The sequence below is a fragment of the Mus pahari genome, chromosome 18 (genome assembly GCF_900095145.1).
Source record: "Mus pahari chromosome 18, PAHARI_EIJ_v1.1, whole genome shotgun sequence".
NCBI classification, from domain to species: Eukaryota; Metazoa; Chordata; class Mammalia; order Rodentia; family Muridae; genus Mus; species Mus pahari.
In genome coordinates this window covers 33,299,878-33,317,217 of record NC_034607.1, presented here as the reverse complement: position 1 = coordinate 33,317,217, position 17,340 = coordinate 33,299,878, and the positions used below count along the sequence as shown (strand labels likewise).

General features: G+C 47.2%; 1 protein-coding gene across 8 annotated transcripts in view; it reads left to right on the top strand.

Moving 5' to 3' along the window:
* The window catches only part of Ptprm (protein tyrosine phosphatase receptor type M), a 680,881-nt gene that overhangs the window by 653,161 nt on the left and 10,380 nt on the right, over positions 1–17,340 (top strand). For all 8 annotated transcript variants that reach the window (XM_021218491.2, XM_029531514.1, XM_029531511.1 and 5 more), the window contains 6 exons: positions 82–231; positions 1,102–1,275; positions 2,219–2,350; positions 5,088–5,213; positions 7,345–7,508; positions 12,732–12,867. In XM_021218491.2, the coding sequence (XP_021074150.1) occupies positions 82–231; positions 1,102–1,275; positions 2,219–2,350; positions 5,088–5,213; positions 7,345–7,508; positions 12,732–12,867 (882 nt within the window). The remainder of the gene's footprint in view (positions 1–81; positions 232–1,101; positions 1,276–2,218; positions 2,351–5,087; positions 5,214–7,344; positions 7,509–12,731; positions 12,868–17,340) is intronic.

Here is a 17,340-nt window from a genome sequence, read left to right as displayed (position 1 = left end):
GCACTGTCCCTTCCTTCTCTAGCCCTCTGGGTTCATCTTCAGTTCTCCCCATCACTAACCAAGTCCATCTTGCCTCCTCAGGAGCAGTACGTCTTTATCCATGATGCGATCCTGGAAGCCTGTCTTTGTGGAGACACCTCCATCCCTGCCTCCCAAGTCAGGTCACTGTATTATGACATGAACAAACTGGACCCTCAGACAAACTCAAGCCAAATCAAAGAAGAATTCCGGGTAATCAGGGAGCCAGGCAGGGTGGGGCAGGGAGACTGGAAGGCTATGGCTTTCCCTCTTTAGGAAAACTCCTGAAGTGAGCTCTTAGGCCCTTCCTTGAACCAGCGTGAGCTTCTCACCTGGATGACTTTCCTGTGTAGCCAATACAGTGTTTAGTGTTGACCCCGGCTCTGCTTTTGAAATGTCTGTAGCAGCACCAGGCCAAACACCTCCAGGGCCAGAATTACTTGGCTTCACAGTCACTAGTGTCATCTGCATGTCAGATAGCCACCAACCAGTTCCAAGGTCCAGGACATTCGATTCATAGTATAACGAAGCATGGGTGCAGTCCAACCATGGGCATGGCTTTGCAGGACACTCCATGTGCCTAAATCTTCATTTAGGTAAATTTTACTTGTGTTCAGGTTTTATCTAACTGTACCTAACTCTTGACCAAATACTCTCCCAACTTCTGACCTCCAAGACTTTCAGTAACCTGCTCTAGTCAGAGTTACATGTGCTGTAATCTATGGATCTGCAGGGACCCTTAACCTCTGCCTCTGGCTGCTATGTGCTGTGTGTAGACAAAACTCAAGGAGGAAAAGAGACAATGGAGCCCTTAGAGTTCAGCCAGCTGAGCCTACCTCCTATGCCTTTTAAAGAATCAACTTGCCCATAGATCCTTTCTGGACCACTTTAACACTTCTTGAGGAATCTCTCAGTTGTATCACATTTTTTAGTTGGCACATTGTAACCACACTTGTTTATGGGGTACAATACAGTGTTTTCAAAGTGTATTCATGCTATGGAGTCATGGGGAAGCATGAAATCAGCCACCTGTGGAGACCTGCCTGGAGCTGGGAGGTCCTACCTTTCCCATTTATCCCACAGACTCTCAACATGGTGACCCCCACGCTGCGTGTGGAGGACTGCAGCATCGCACTCCTACCCCGGAACCATGAGAAAAACCGCTGCATGGACATCCTGCCTCCAGACCGCTGCCTGCCCTTCCTCATCACCATCGATGGAGAGAGCAGCAACTACATCAATGCAGCCCTAATGGATGTAAGGCACTGGGGATACATGGGAAGGAAATAGACAGAGCCCCGGGCACCCTGGGAACCCTTATCTCTTATCTGTCCCCTGAGCCTTTCCAGAGGCAAGCTATCACATGCAACAACAAAAATCGAGGTAGCATTCCAATGTGTGGTTTTGTGAGGAGCAGCACTTACTGCTTCACAAGCCAACTGTCCACCTGTCTGAAGTGCTCAGACACAAAGATCACCTAAGCCACACTGTCAGGTTTTTAGCCTACTGGCCAGAAAGCAAGGGGCAGCTGTTGAGGTGTCTGGCAGGGAAAGGGGAGATAGGTGACAGACAGCATTATTTAGTTCTCTCTCTTCCTAATTTAGGTGGTAATTAACATGGGAAGGAAACACAACTCATCGCTTCCTGCCAGTCTGTTTACTTCTTGCTATTCAACTGACAAGAAAGTAAATGGATATTTTCAGTGCTAATGTGTACATTTTAATTCCGCTGGTGTGATACCATAAAAGGGGCGTAAGCTTGTTTAAAGCTCCCAGAGCTAACAAAAGCATGCATAACTTTCATGGCAGGAATAAGCAACCGCATCACCCAGATAAATGACAAACCAGCAAGTTCAAGAAAGAACTGTTTTCATTGTACTTAGTTTTTAAAGTAAACTGAAACTCCCTCCCCTAAGATTATTAATAGAGAGAGCCAATGCATGGCTCATCAGAAGTATAAGACAAAATGGTAAGAAATAAGTATGCAGTTTCCATGATATCAAACTGAGAGTGTTTCATCATAGCTTCACAGAATAATTTATTTTTAGTCCATTTTGGTGTTGACAATGATGCTAGAGTCAAACCAAGTACTAAACACGTTTGGTGCATTTTGCCGCACATCTCCATGTGCACAAAATATCTCCTCTCCCTCCCCTAACGTTGTGCTGTTTATATCTGGATCTTTCTCTTCGTGTCTGCAGAGCTATAAACAGCCGTCAGCATTTATAGTCACCCAGCATCCTTTGCCAAACACCGTCAAAGATTTCTGGCGACTGGTCTTGGATTACCACTGCACATCCGTAGTTATGCTCAACGACGTGGATCCTGCCCAGGTGAGTCCAGGGGCTCCTTCAGGCAGACCTCAAGTCAGAGAGTCAAGTCTGCTTGTGTGAGATGTGCAAGCCCCACAGCCTGTGCCCACAGGCCCGTCGAAGGATTTGGAAACACGAGGGTTTACAAATAAGCATTAGAGCTGCAGACAACAGTCGGCGAGAAGCAAGCAGACAGACTGAAAGCATAGGATACGAGAAGAAGAAAGGGGCATAGATGGGGCCCAAGCTGAATAGGGACCACACATTGCACAGCTAAAAAAAGAGCAAGCCAACTAGCGGGGACAGGGGACAGGCCTCGATCTCATGCTTTCAGGTACCTGTACTTCTTGGAAGTGCTCAGCTGGGGCCTGCAAGAGGGAGGCAACAGCCGGGCGTGGTGGTGCACTCCTTTAATCCCAGCACTCAGGAGGCAGAGGCAGGCGGATTTCTGAGTTCTAGGCCAGCCTGGTCTACAGAGTGAGTTCCAGGACAGCCAGGGCTATACAGAAAAATCCTGTCTCGAAAAACCAAAAAAAAAAAAAAAAAAAAAAAAAAGAGGGAGGCAACAGGGTGGCCCGGACAGTGAAGACAGGCAAGCAGGTTTAAAGACCCGCAGCACAGCAGCACACATGGTTCTTTGTAACAGTTGTAAAAGAAGCAACCCTGGGAACTGAATGTAAACCCAGCAGCTCAGGGAAGTTCTCAGGTGGCCCCTCTCAGAGCAGGGAGGAGGCAGAAAGCCCCACTAGTGGGCAGGGTGGCAGAATTTTCTTGGAGGGGTCAGGAGAGTCCCAAGGCCCTCTGGGAGCAGAATCTATTCTCAGCACAGGCTTCGCCGCCATGACAGAGGGCCTCGGGGAAACCTCAAGCTTAGTGCATATTAAGAGTGAACTTATTTGAGCAGCAAATTCGTTTTTCTATCCAGTAGAGAAACTGCTGTTTTAGAGAGGGCAGGGGTGCTGGTGGAGGCTCCTGGAGTGTTTCAGCATGTAAACAGGACAAGATGTCTCCTTCCCAAAACTCGGCCTGTTGCTGCTAATGTGCCATGTGCGCCTAGGGTTTTTAATTACGTTGGAGGCACTGTATTGTGGGACTGGGGCTCTCACTTGAAAGCTAGCTGATGAAATAATAATGACAGCCCTTGTTCTTATCCACTCCTTTTGGCTTCGTGTCAACGTTTTAGAATTCTCCCTCCCTCCTCCCCGCTCGCAGAACAGATTGTCACTGTCTGTGAAAGCCGCGCCAGTTTCAAAGGGAACCAAAACTGTCATTCTAAGTTCTAGGCAACAGCCAGGTTTCACCAGTCTAAGAGCCAGACACAGGGCAGGAGATGTGTACCCCGTGTAGAGTCAGCCTGCCTCGTTCCTGATGGGACGTGCATATGGATAACCTACGGGTGACCAAGATGTCACGGACGGACTCCGGGGTGTTCCCTGAGCATCAGTGTCTGAATGCGGAAGCCGAATTCTAAAGCAAACAGGCTGGACTCAAACCAAGTCTTAGCTGACTGGCAGACGGAGAGACAAAGAGACTCCCAATTCTATTAAGCAGATAGAGTTGATTGCCAGAGCGGGGCTAGAAAGGCTCCTGGGACTCTTGTCTTTTAGCAAACGCTAAACTGGAAGCTGGAACTGCGGAGCGTCGCAAGCATCCGGAGCTCCCACTCAACTGTTTTAAGTATTTATCGGACCAGCTCATGGATGTGTTATGCACCATTTAAGCCATTTTCTACATGGTTTCCTCGGGCAGAATGTAGGACACAGTGTGCCAAGAGCTAGATGCCAGCCCAGGCCATTCATATTTCTGTAGTGTAAATGACAAGCATTTGATCAGTTGCAAACCCTGCTCTGTCCACAGAGGAATGGGCAGAACCGTTTAAAAGTGTTTGGTATAGCTTTTACTGCCATCTCAGCTCTTGGTCATCATGCCTGTGAACAGTGGGCACCCTTGGGAGTCAAAGGGGAAAATAAACATCTCCATACCATTGTTTGACCAGGCAAGTTTAATAGCCTGTCACTAGGAAATGCTGGTGAGGAAGAAAAACTTCCATGGAAGCATTATTCAAAAATAAATAAGTGTAATTTCTCAATCCAGCAGACGTAGCTAATGTAAAGAATAGTCGTGGGTATCCTACTTATGCTCCTAATCTTTAACAAGGATTAAAGATTAAGCATGGATAAAGAGGGAGAAAAGAGAGGATATTATTTCGCTTGACTCACTGTTAACCGAGAATTTATCTTGTGATCTTGAATATATAAATCACATTTTACGACGTGACAGTGACAATTTAGGCCATTTCAAAAGTAAACGTCATCAAAAAAAAAAGAAATTTGACCCACCCATGAATCCGCTTTTTAATGGTACATCAATTAGCTTTAACAGAATGTGCTGCTACGCCCAGCATTTGCCAGTTATCCGAATTAACATGTTCCCAGCAGTCCCGTGGAAGAGCATGGGTCTTACCAGGTGCTCGTGCTCGCCTAAGTGTCTTTGTTATAGTGGAGGCTGGAGTCATCTTCTTGGGGCCTAGACAGATGTTCCTCTTAGCATGAGTAAGACCTTACAAAGGGACGCTATGTTACAAAGATTTTTCAGGAAGCCCAAGTGCACCTGGCTAACTAACACACACTTTTTGAGAAAACAACCAGAGTATTAGAATAAAAGAACTGGAGTTCAAATAATTTTGTCAATGCTGATTATATCCAACTGCCGTCCAATCACCTTTGTAATTACACTTCTTGTTGTATTCTGGGTTCAGCTGTGTCCACAGTACTGGCCAGAAAATGGAGTGCACAGACATGGTCCCATCCAGGTGGAATTCGTGTCTGCAGACTTAGAAGAAGACATCATCAGCAGAATTTTCAGGATTTACAACGCCTCCAGAGTAAGAGCCAAGCCAACCGTGCTTGAACTGGGTTTTGCTTTCATCTTCCCCCGCATCATGTTGGCATGCCTACTCTAGCAATAGCAGGCTCCGTTCTAGGGGGTTGGACCATCTCTTAAGTCTTGGTCAACAAAACAAATCCCAGGCCTTATGGGGCTTATATGCTAAGAGGAAGCTTGTTAAAGAGAGTTTTTAACAAGCTAAAGCACAATAAGAAAGACTTTGTTAGACACTGTAACTAAGTGGCGAATGCTACTTGTTTAACACTGTAACGAAGTGGCATATGCTACCTGAGCCCAGCAAGGGGAGCCGGTGAGTCTATTCTAGAACAGATGATGATCAGCAGGTGGAAAATCGAGACAAGAGGGATTCTTGCTGAAGATGGGTCAGGGAGCAATATCACTAAGGCACGGTCGAAACTAAAGAACTTGTTCAGATATGGAGTGGTCCCTTATTGGAAGGCAGGATGCTTGCTAAACTGATAGAATGGGGGTTGCAAAAAATGAATTGTACAAAAGATTGCAAAGATGGGCCCCAGGAAAGGGTCTTGACTAAAACAAAGAACCTCTATCAGAAGGCAACGAATAACAGGTACAAGGGAACTGTGGTGTGCCAGAAAGTGATAAATCTTAAAGGGAAAAAGAGTGCCAGGTTACACAGCAAAGGGATCATTTGTTCTCATTTGCAATGGGCATGCCACATGAACAGACACTGAGAAAGGGAGGGAGTGGCCAGGAGCTCTCTAGAAAGACAGCTCTCAGGCAGGAAGTGGCCACAAAGGGGTTCTGTGGTGGGGCGGAACCTGTTGAATTCCAGACACACTAGGACACTGTTGTGTCTGGAGATTAGTGAGCTAAGACAAGAGGTGCCTAGGGTTGAGGCACAGGAACTTGCAGGGCCTTCCCCCCCCCCCCAACTGCTAGCCAGCCGGCTCTTGCATGAAAGCAATGAAGCCAGGAGGGGTTTCCAGGAGGAGTGCGCCACCTAACAATTCACATCTGGAAATGGACACTCTGGTTTCTGCCTTGAGATCAGATTCTAAGAGACAGTCCAGGCAGCCGTGAGAAGGACCCAGATGACAGGTGGCAGTGGCAGGACAGGAGTGGTGGCAGTTGGAGATAGAAGCAGTGGAGAGAGCCTGCTTGATCCTGAAGGTGGATCCCAGACAGTCAAGGTGACTCTCAAGACGCGGATCCCAAGAAGAAGTGGCAGGATCATCATTTGTTGGGGTTGTTTGGCCTGTGGGAAAAACAGACATGGGGGGCAGTAAGAAACTAAGCTCAATTTGGAACACAGTAGGAGTGGGAGGGCTATTGACCCCTGAGGTTGGCTTTTGAGTACAGGAGGGTGGCATTCAGGAAAGAGCTCTAAATGGTGACTGACTGGTATCTACCAATGAGATCCAGAGAAAAACCGAGAACTCTAGATCTGAGGCCAGAGGCTTCTGTCAGCCCAGGCATGGGAAGAGTGGAGACTGAGGCAGAGGGGGAGTAAGAGCTGACCTGTGTCCCTGAGAGACCCACCTGTGCCAAGAGGGTCCTTCCAAAGCTGAAACCAGCAATGCTTTTTAATTTCTACAGTCCTGTTTAATTATATGCAATGATTAATTAAAGATTGATCACTCACCGAAAGCTGCATCATTAAGCAAAGCCATATTATATAGAAAACAGGGCAGAATCCATATCGTACTGAACTCACAAACATTTCCAGGTTATAATTTATCCCTTACCTTTAATTTACTTGTAATTAAAGTGAAGACATTTTTCCACACAATACACAGCATGGTTAATCCTGTTGCTATTTTTCTCTGGGCTTTTGCAAAATGTAAGCATTCTGCTCTACTCTAGTTTACGATGCCCTGTCATTTAAAACACCTGGATCTTTATAACCACTGGAGATTAAAGTCATAACTCTCCAGGCCTGCAGAATCACCCTTTGTTATGCACTGGCTTGAGTCTCCTTAGTAACTAATGCCTTGCCCTGATGGGAAGATCAAGTGGGAGGAGTCAAGGAAGATCAAGTGGGAGGAGTCAGTGAAGATCAGGTGGGAGGAGTCAGCCCTCCCCCCCAACCCAGTAAGGTAAGTAGGGCCTCTTCCTCCACTCCCTGATTGCTCCCTTGTCCTCTGCAGCCCCAGGATGGACATCGGATGGTCCAGCAGTTCCAGTTCCTGGGCTGGCCGATGTACAGGGACACGCCCGTGTCCAAGCGCTCCTTCTTGAAGCTCATACGCCAGGTGGACAAGTGGCAGGAGGAATACAACGGCGGCGAAGGCCGCACAGTCGTGCACTGCTTGTGAGTATCCAAGAGCTCTCACCTCGGGTGACGTGCCCCATTTCCCCCACGCACCTCACCTTCCCCTTACTATACATACAGAAGAAACAAGAAGCCCCAAAGAGTTTGATTTAGTTCACCATTTTAAATCTAAGAGTCCAGTCCTGGTACCTGGGACTCTGGGCTCTTCCTTCTTGTGTCTTCCTGGCCATGAGGTAAGCACCCTTCTTTTGCCACATGCCTGCCCCAGTAGTGCGCTGCCTCGCCACAGGCTTGACGCTACAGGGCCAGCCAGTCATGGAGAGGGAACGTCACAGCTGTGGGCCGTCGTCTCCATATGAGTTGTTTATTCCAGTGTTTGTTACAGGGTCTGAAAGTTAACAAGTGCAGAACCAGTGTCCTCTAAGGGTGACATCTAGGGCAACAGTTGTAGTAGGTGCTAAAATGTAAAAAGCCTCCAGCCAGATGCTTCCCAGTGGGACCTGTGCTGTGGCAGTCCCTGGGGAGCTTCAGTAACCTTCAGGCCACACCGAAACCAATGAAATCCCAGTCTCCACATGGAACCCGGGCATCTGTGCACCGAGAACTCCTGGATGAGTCCCACATGCTGTCAATGTTGAGAGCCTAGAGGAGAGAGCGCCTTGCTTCCCAGAGCACTTTCACCCACACTTCCTCACTGGCGGTGATGCACAGCTAACTATCCAGCTGGAACTGGCTTAATGGAACAGGCAGTTAAAGAGCATGGCAGTCGGGGAAGGTGCTCAGATGTGTGGACCAGTTAAGGGTGTGAGCATATGCTGCCTTTCTGAGGAGCATCCTTAGACGCATATGAGAAGATCATTCCCAGATTGAAGAGCAATGAGCTTTTCTGCTGACCAGACCACCCTAAGTTTATACGGCAAGTGGGTAAGGGGCCAGGTTATCCCCTGCTCCCTGCCCTTACCTCAGGCAGTGGAAGCCCTGAATTCTTCTCACTCTCTTGGAAAGAGTCTCCGGAACATACTCATCCCCAGCCTCCACCTCTGTCTCCCTCTCCTGTCTTATGTGGAGCGAGCAGTATACTCCTCCCTCGCCACTGTCTCCACTCCCTTCCTCAGTGCCTCAGAAATCTATTCCATCCCCCTTCATATTTGTCAGAATCAAAGGAAGGGTTCACCTTACTCAGTGGATCAAATCGCAACAGCCTTTCCCCCAGTCCGGGCAGCCATCTTCCAGTAACTTGCCAAAATGATAACATGTACTAAAAATCGAATAGGCACACACTCTGTGTTCTCCAGGCCTCTTAGGAAATACAGAGTTGGACTTGTAGAGGAAGGAAGCCAGGTACATGCAAATCCATAAGAAGGGTGATATTGTCACCATCAGAGGAATGGGCACTGTTCACGCAGAAACTCCCCGTAAGCATTGCCCTGGACAAGAGTCTACTATATCACTCAGCATGTCGTAGGCGTCATTTTGTAAGCAAGTGAGTTAAAGCAAGAGTCCTGCCAGTGGACGTGCAGGTGGAGCATAGCAGGCACTCTGTGCGCCAAGATGGCTTCCTGAAATATGAAGGAAGGAAAACAACCGAAAGGAAACCAGAGAAGAAAGCGCCTGGGTCCAACTGCTACTCCAGCCTGCCCCACACAGAGAAGATCACTTAGCGAGGACTAACGTCACAGGATCCCAGTGCACATGAACTCCTAGATAATGTACACAAAGAAATAAAGAACCTAAGCTATTAAAAAAAAATCCCAGCAGGGAAATTAACATCCAGCTAACTGTCATTAGATCTGTCAGACTTTGGTTTGCATGAGCTTGTTTTGTTTTGCTTCATGGTCCTGGAGATAGAATCCAGAGCCTTGAGCATGCTAGGCAAGTCCCCAAACAGTTGTTTATCATCTTAATATTATTAAAAGTAGTTTTCAAATAGCCCTTCCACATCATATCTGGAAGTGTAACTTATTTTGACCCTGGATTAGCTTTCTAACAGGAGCCAGTCCTTGAACCCTCAAGAATAGGTCACGAGTGGGGATAGATGAAAGGGAAGGGGCATGAAAGAAATATGTGAAGACCTGTTCCATCACTGCACCTCGCAGGCAACATTCTTCCAAAAGCCAGCTGTGACCCTCAAGCTAAGCAGTCACGTCACATTCTGTGTGGCGTCTCTAAGAGCGGGCTATTTGGCTGTCATGGAGAGTGGTGGGCCTCTGTTGTGCCTCCCCTGCCTACTTGACTTCTCTTCTTATCTTCTGTTGGGGCACCACACCCTCAAGCTCCCATAATTCCCATGGAGCTGCACCTTGCTTTCTTGGTATAATGTTGGGTGTGATACTCAAACCTGTAGAGAAACTTTGCTTTCCTTCCTCCCTTCCTTCCTTCCTTCCTTCCTTCCTTCCTCCCTCCCTTCCTTCCTTCCTTCTTCCCTTTCCCTCTCTTTCTCTTTTTTTTTTTCAAGTCTACAAGAAAGTTTAAACTGGTATCATCCAGTATTGGTCAGAAAGGTTAAAAAAAAAATAAGCTTTGGATGTTGTTTAGCAGGCCTCTGTGAGGCATTCTGCATGGTGCAGCGCCACCTATTGGTGAGGGCAGAGAACACCTGCATGAGAGCTTTGCAGGCGGAGTGGTTCCCTGGGCCAGATACTCAGGGGAAGGTATGCAGAGAATTCTCTCCCTTATAAATGTCCTACTGTCTTAAAAATAAGACTATGTCCTCATTCTGAAACTGTGGAAAGAGTGGATGTGGTCGTGAGCAGCCGTTGAAACAAGAGGTAAAAAGCCACTGAGCAAAGGCCATGGAATAATCTGTACAAAGAGCAGACTCAGGAGCAGAAGCAGATGCGCCTGACCTACAGCATGTGACTGCAGGGCAGCGGGGACACTGGACACATCAACCTCACTCCTTTTGGATGTACCATCCCCAACCGTTGAAAGCAGAGAGCAGAGCTTCCATCAGAACACGTGGGAGAAACTCCTCGTGAGCAGGAGGTTAGCGAGGACTGAGTAAGAGTGAGAGAGGGCACAGAATACTGGCCGCCAGGGAGACATGGTGATACACTGAATTTCACTAAAATGGTGCTCGTTTACAAGGTGTGCATAGTTAACGAGAGAAAGCATGAGGAGGGGGCTGCAAGGCACACATCTGCAAACCAAAGAACAAGACATCCAGCCCCTTCGTGTTTAAAGAGCAAAAAAGTTAACAAGGATCACACTTTAGAAGAGAAATCATGGGATGAAGCTTCATGGTAGAACCCTTGTCTAGCATACAGAAAGTCCTGGGTTTGATTCCAAGAACTGGAGAAAAGGGAGAGAAAAATCTAAACAGTAGTCATCAACATCATTTTGGGTTTAGTGGGAAAATACTCTTTAAAACCACTGCATGCCCATCAGAATGGCTGAATATTGGAAAACACAAAACAATGTTCCCAAGGACTGGAGATGCTGTAGAACTGCCCAGGGCACAGCAGTGTGAGGAAGGAAGGGTCCCGGGGGCTGACTGGAACACTGTGTGTGGATCTGATGGAGCCAACAAGTGCACATTTGCAAAATGTAACTCCAGTACCTACTGGAGTTAAATACTCAGGGAGATCAAACCAGCCACGTTAGGCCAATGAGATAGCTCGTCAGGTCAAGGCATTTGCTGTACGAGCCTGCCTAGAACTCACGTAAAAGTGAGAAAAAGAAGAGGATCTACTCCACAAAGCTATCTTCCGGCCACCGTGTTTATACTGTGTCTCCCCACTCCCTCGAAAAAGAAGTTTTACAAGGTACCGTTTGTCTCAGAGTGATAGCAGCAATGCCATGCTTAAGAACATGGGAAAGGCTAGCTACCTCTCACAGAAGAAGCCAGCGCATGGAAAGTACAAGAAGATCATTCTAGAAAATACAGATGTGCTCGAAAAAAAAAAAAAAAAGATAAAAAAGGGCAAGAGCATGGACTCCTCATGGCTAGAGCAGGAATGATTGGGGACAATGATAATAGTGACTGGTAGATCTTAGCACATATAATACAGCTCCCGGCTTTTATTTATCACTATACCAACCTGTCAAGGTCAGTATAAACAATAAAAAAAAATACATTTTCAAATGGTAGGAGAGAAAGCTATTTCTTATGGTAGAATGCTGAACACAGGAAGAAAATATAAAGTCAACATTAGATAAATAACACCATCGTAATTAATGGCTGGAAACAAGACCTGCCACTGTGTGTGAAAATCAAGGGTGATTGAGAAGAATCAGTATATTTACATAGTCCCAAGGTTTCTCACCCCAAAATGCATATTAACTACAAAGAGAAGGATGATAACTTAATGGTAAAAATCCTTACCAACACCGTCCTTATGGGTAAGATGAACATCCTGGGACGGAGACACATCAATGCATGGATCTCCACAGAGGCTGTAAGACTCCTGCTCTGGCTCACTTCATGAAGTCCAATCCCCATCTCCAGTGACAATAAATAAATAAATAAAGTGAGCCCAGAGGAAAGGCCAGTGCACTGTGGGACTTGGCAGGGACCTTTTCGAACCGTGGCCAGAACACAGGACGGCTCTCTTCTAAAGCTTTCTACTTTCTGAATTTTGTATTCTACAAAGCAGCCAGCCAGATCTCCTCAGAAGTAGCCATCTGAAGAAAGACAAGGGAAAGGTGATGGACAGGGGCCCCCGTCACAGACTGGAGAAGGTCAAAGAGATGTGAGAAACAGCTGAATGCAAGATTAGCTCCTGGGCCACAAAGGGCCTTAATGCAGAAAGCGGCAACAAAGATGGAGTCCTGTATTATAGTTCAGCCCAGTGTGGTGGCACCATTCTTCCTGACTTTGATGGTGCATGGTGGTTACATTAAATGTGCACCACAGGCTGGGCAAGGGAACTCGGTGTGCTGTATTTACAATGGTCTCATGTGTTTAAACTTAGTTGTGTTTTTTGTTTGTTTGTTTGTTTGTTGTTGTTCATTGGAGATTTTAAATAGCCTTCATGTTTCAGGGATAGAGAAATTCTAGTAACCTTCAAAGGCCAGGTGTTTGCACATAACCCCCACACCTTGTCATTAATTTTCCTAATCAGTAAGGTACCATGTCAGAAATAATAGCCTGGGTCACAGATAAAGCAAGGTTCGAAATGTGGGCCACATGCTAAGCCTGCTTGCTCTCTTTGCACCTTCATTCCGACCTTTCTCCAGGGTTCAGACCATACGTCTCAGGCTATGGGTGAGAAGCAGTATGATCGCAAACATTGTCCAATCGTCTCATTTCCTCTATGACAGGAACGGAGGAGGCCGCAGTGGTACATTCTGTGCCATCAGCATTGTCTGTGAGATGCTGCGACACCAGAGAACTGTGGATGTCTTCCATGCTGTCAAGACACTGAGGAACAACAAGCCAAACATGGTGGACCTCCTGGTAGGATGCCCTTCTGCCCTGACCAATAGGGCGTCTCATAGCTGGTATCAGATTCCTCTCCAGCTTCCACATTGGAGCTGCACACCCAAGAGAGGAGACTTGTAAAACTGATTATTAATCTTCTGTATATAGGAATCAATGCTGGAAATCAATATGGTGTCAGTTATTCCTTGACCAGCTAGTTCCCCAGATAATCACACAGACATTTTAATAAAGCTTAGACCACCTAGCTCCATCCAGCCAGATGGGTAGCAAGACCTTCCAGGCCCATAGTGACATCCATCTCCTCCAGTGTCAGTGTCTCCTAAGGGACGGCCTCGTCCTTCTTCTTCCCAGAGTTCCTTTCTCCCCCTCCCCCCCCAGGAAGTCCCACCTACCTCTCTCTAGTGCCCAATCACAGACTTTAGCCTTTTTATTGACCAAGTAACTAGGAAGCAAGGTTTGCACAACCAAAGCTGGTATACATGAGAACGTACTCATCTTTGGACAACCAGATCTAGGGGTACAGAACTTAGTATTTGAATCCATAGCAGCACCAGACCAAGCCCAAGAGAACTTCGTTTCTGAAGTACAGCGCATTGTTTGATTCATGGGCCAGTTTTCTTTTCCTCTTCTCCCCTCCTTCCTTTCCTTGTTTTCGAGGAGACTACCACAGCTTGATTGAAATGTAGAAAGAGCTGAGACTTCCAAGTGAACATTCTTACTAATTTCCCTTCCTGGCAGTGCCTTCCACATGGCTAAGCACTTAGTCTTAGTGAAGAAGAAATAATCATAGTACAAGAAATGCCAGATTTTCAAATTATAGATTTTATAAATAGCTTAATCGTCTAATATTTATCAAAGCTGTGAGTTTCAGTTTGACATACGGAATATTGCATTTAATTATGGTGGCCACATCTGAGAAAAGCATTAAGGGAGTTGAGAAACAGAGAACTAGGTGCAATTATTTTCTTAGAGTATCTCACAAAATCCCTTCTTTTTTGCTTTCCTACGTGGAGCTGTTAAGATGCCAACCATGGTGACTCAAGAATAGAGAGAGGTATAGCTTCGCAGAAGAAGCTCTGCTGGGTTCTGTGCATCTCTGTGACCGGAGATTTGACAGGAACACCGGTGCAGGGTCTGGGCAGTAACTTGAAGCAGGGGCGAGGAAGAGATACTGAACGCTTAGCAAGCTACAACTGTGTTCTAAGGCCCACAGTTCTGTAAACCAGCTACAGCTAAAGGCCAAAATGTAAAAAGGGAGCAAGAGGTGAGCTCAATTTAATAAAGTAGCCCGAGATGCATGTGCTACGGGAGATGTTACTGCAGCAGAACCCAGAGCTAGGTAATAGCAGTGGCCCTGAGCACCAGCTCCTGGAGGCATCAGGGCAGGCTACTCTTCCTAGACACTGACTTAGGCTTATACTGCACAGCTAAGATGTACGTGTTATCTAGGAACTCTGGCTCCATGCCTGGGAACATGCCCTCAGACCTATGGGCCATTACATCAGCTCTGCCAAGAATTCTGTTTCCCCAGACATTTGTCCTTCTTTCGTGCCCTGTAGGAAACCACAGAAACCCAAATTAGATTCCCAACTGTGCTGTTAACACAAACTGTATGACGTCAGACACATGAGCTTTGCAGCTTTCATGTCCTTGGGTTTTACCTTTATAAGTCAGTGGTAGTAGTAGCTTTTCGAGGCCAGGCAACACGAAAATAACCTGTATATGTGTTTGAGGCATTGCAAATCAGAGAAGCATCGTTATTGAGTGTGTGTAGGTGGCCACTGGGCATAATGATGCCTTTGTAGCCCCTGGGACATGGTCAGATCTAAGGGCCAGAGAGGGAGACTAACAGCCCCATTAATGTGACATTTAATGTGTGCCAACAAGCCTGGTTTCTAGTGCACTACAATGGTAAGAGGCTTCGTGGCTGTAAGGGGTGTGTACGCGCGCACGTGTGTGTGTGTGTGTGTGTGTGTGTGTGTGTGTGTGTGTGTGTGTGCGCGCGCGCGTGTGTGTGTGTGTGTGTGTGTGTGTGTGTGTGTGTGTGTGTGCGCGCGCGCACTTCCCTAGAACAAGCTAAACGCTGTCACGTGAGAGGCAGAGTCTTCCCCTTTCTGGGCTGAAAGGAGACTCACCCGCGGGGGTAGACGAAGCCCTCAGAGTTCGCTTAGTACTCGGGCAAAACTGCCCTGGACAAGAAATGTCCGTTCCCTCCCTGAGCCTGAGCTAAGCAGTGCATTAGAAGAACGCCCTTCCAGGCCTTTCCGGTAACGGCTCTGCCGAGGAAGTCATCATTCAGGGGCTGTTATGGTCAGAAACAATGAGGACTTTTTTTCCCCCGAACCAGTGGTTCAGACTACTGGCCAGGGCGATTGTTCTTGAGACGAAGGGAACAGCTGACCAGAGGGAGCCTGCGCTGTAGACAACCGTTCTATAACAATGGTGGAGTTTGGGTGGTTATGGGCAATTCCCCCCCACCAAAGGTATGTCTTTTTTTTTTTATATATATATTGACTTACAGTAATTCAGCATGTTTATAGGGTGCAGTGTGACCTTTCAAACCACAGGTGGACACAGGTATATCTGTCCCCTCGGGCTTTTTTTTTTCTCATGGGGGGGGGGGGGTTGGAAACCATCCAGATCCTCTCTGATGGCTCTTTGGAAATATTTAACTTGTTGTCCCCAACCGTTGTTCCTTACTGTGTGACTGGTACAGCCTGGGTAGTCATTCCTTCAGCGCCCTATCCTGTACAATTGTGGGTAATTCTAGTTGAGAATACAGGGTCCCCCAGGAGCCCAGAACACTGAAGGTCAGTACCAATCTTTTGAGAAGGTCAATGACAAAGAAATGAAGGAAGTCTGAGATTTCTGAAGAAAACCATCTGCCCATCTGTCACGGTGACTATTAGCAAGATAATAGAGAATGGCCGAATGGCCGGTGACCAGAGGGAAAAATGTCACGGTGTTCTTTCTATCTGGTTTGGAGCGGAGTAAGAGTTCCTTTATTTGGTTTGTTTTTCCTCCATGAAGCACAGTATCTCTCTATTTTAGAATTCCTAAATGTTGGCTGAACAAATTAGTTAGCTCGGGTCAGGGTAATGAACTGTGATGTGACTATCCCATGTGCAGCAGGCTATCTGAGATCTGAGTGGCCGGGGGGGGGGGGGGGGGGGTGGCCAGCCATTTGAGAAGAGTGCTGACTATGTGGGCTACGTCTTTGAAGAATGAGCATGTGCTACTAGCTTCAGAGCAGGAAGCAGCCAGCCAGGAGGCAGGGTGAACTGAGGGGTACTGACACCTGGCCCACTGGGTCTCTTCACACAGCTCATAGGTAGGAGGCTCCCCGCAATGATCCCCTCCATCTGGAACATCCAAATCTTGCAACTATTCCCTTCCCACCCTCGTGGGAAGAATACACAGGGATTCTTCCGGTCTCTTTCCCTTTCACTCCGTGGCTCTGATGGCTCTGAATTGATGTTGAAAGTTTCTGCACTCATTTCGAAGCCCAGCACTGTCTGGTATGCCTAGACCACCCTAGGGGTCTGTCACCGCACATTCTTGGTTTGAGGGGCCTAGGGAATAGACAGCAGGTTTCAAGGATGAAAACTGATTTCGAATACAGGGCCCGCAGAGGTGGTTCAATGGCTGAGAGCACTTTGTGCACATGCGTGAGGGCCTGAGTTCAGGTCCGGCATTCATAACACAGGCATGCTGTCACAGGTAAGGGCTGTAGTCCCTGCACTGTCTGGGAAAAACACAGGAGAATCACTGGGCCTTTCATAGCTTCCAGACTAGCCAAAAAACTTGTGTTCCAGGGAGAGATAGACCCTGCTCTTAAGGAATAAGGACACATACACACACACCCCTAATAAAAATAATAATTTATAAGGTTAGAACTGTTTTCTGCCCAGAAGTGATAGCTGTACTTTTTCTGACCCCATGTTAGCCTGGCTTCTAAGTTAACCATGTGTTTATGAAGTCTCGTCACCATCCCTATGTTCAGGGTCCCCAAAACAAGAAACACTCTGCCTAGTTAGATTCTGAGTGATCAATGGCCTTGAAATTCCCTAGATATCCTGTCCATGGCAAAGCTGGCCTTTCATGAAAATACACACTCTGGTCTTGAGCTATCTGTCAGCCAGGGCTTCCTACTTATTGAAATCTAGGTAAGATTAGCCAGGTCCATGTATAAAATGGGGGCATGGCCACCCCTAAGGTATGGATGAGATTTTTATGGTAGATATAAGGAAGAGTATAGCCAGAGGCATTTGGGAGAAAGGGAGAGAGAGGGGAGAGGAGAGAGAGGGGAGAGAGCAGAGAGGAGAGAGCAGAGAAGAGAGAAGAGGGAGGAGGGAGGAGGGAGGGAGAAAGAGAGAGAGGGGAAGAGGGGAGAGGAGGGGAGGGGAGAGGAGAGAGAGGAGAGGGGGCAGAGGGGAGAGAGGAGGGAGGAGGGAGGGAGAGGGAGAGAGAGGGGAAGAGGGGAGAGGA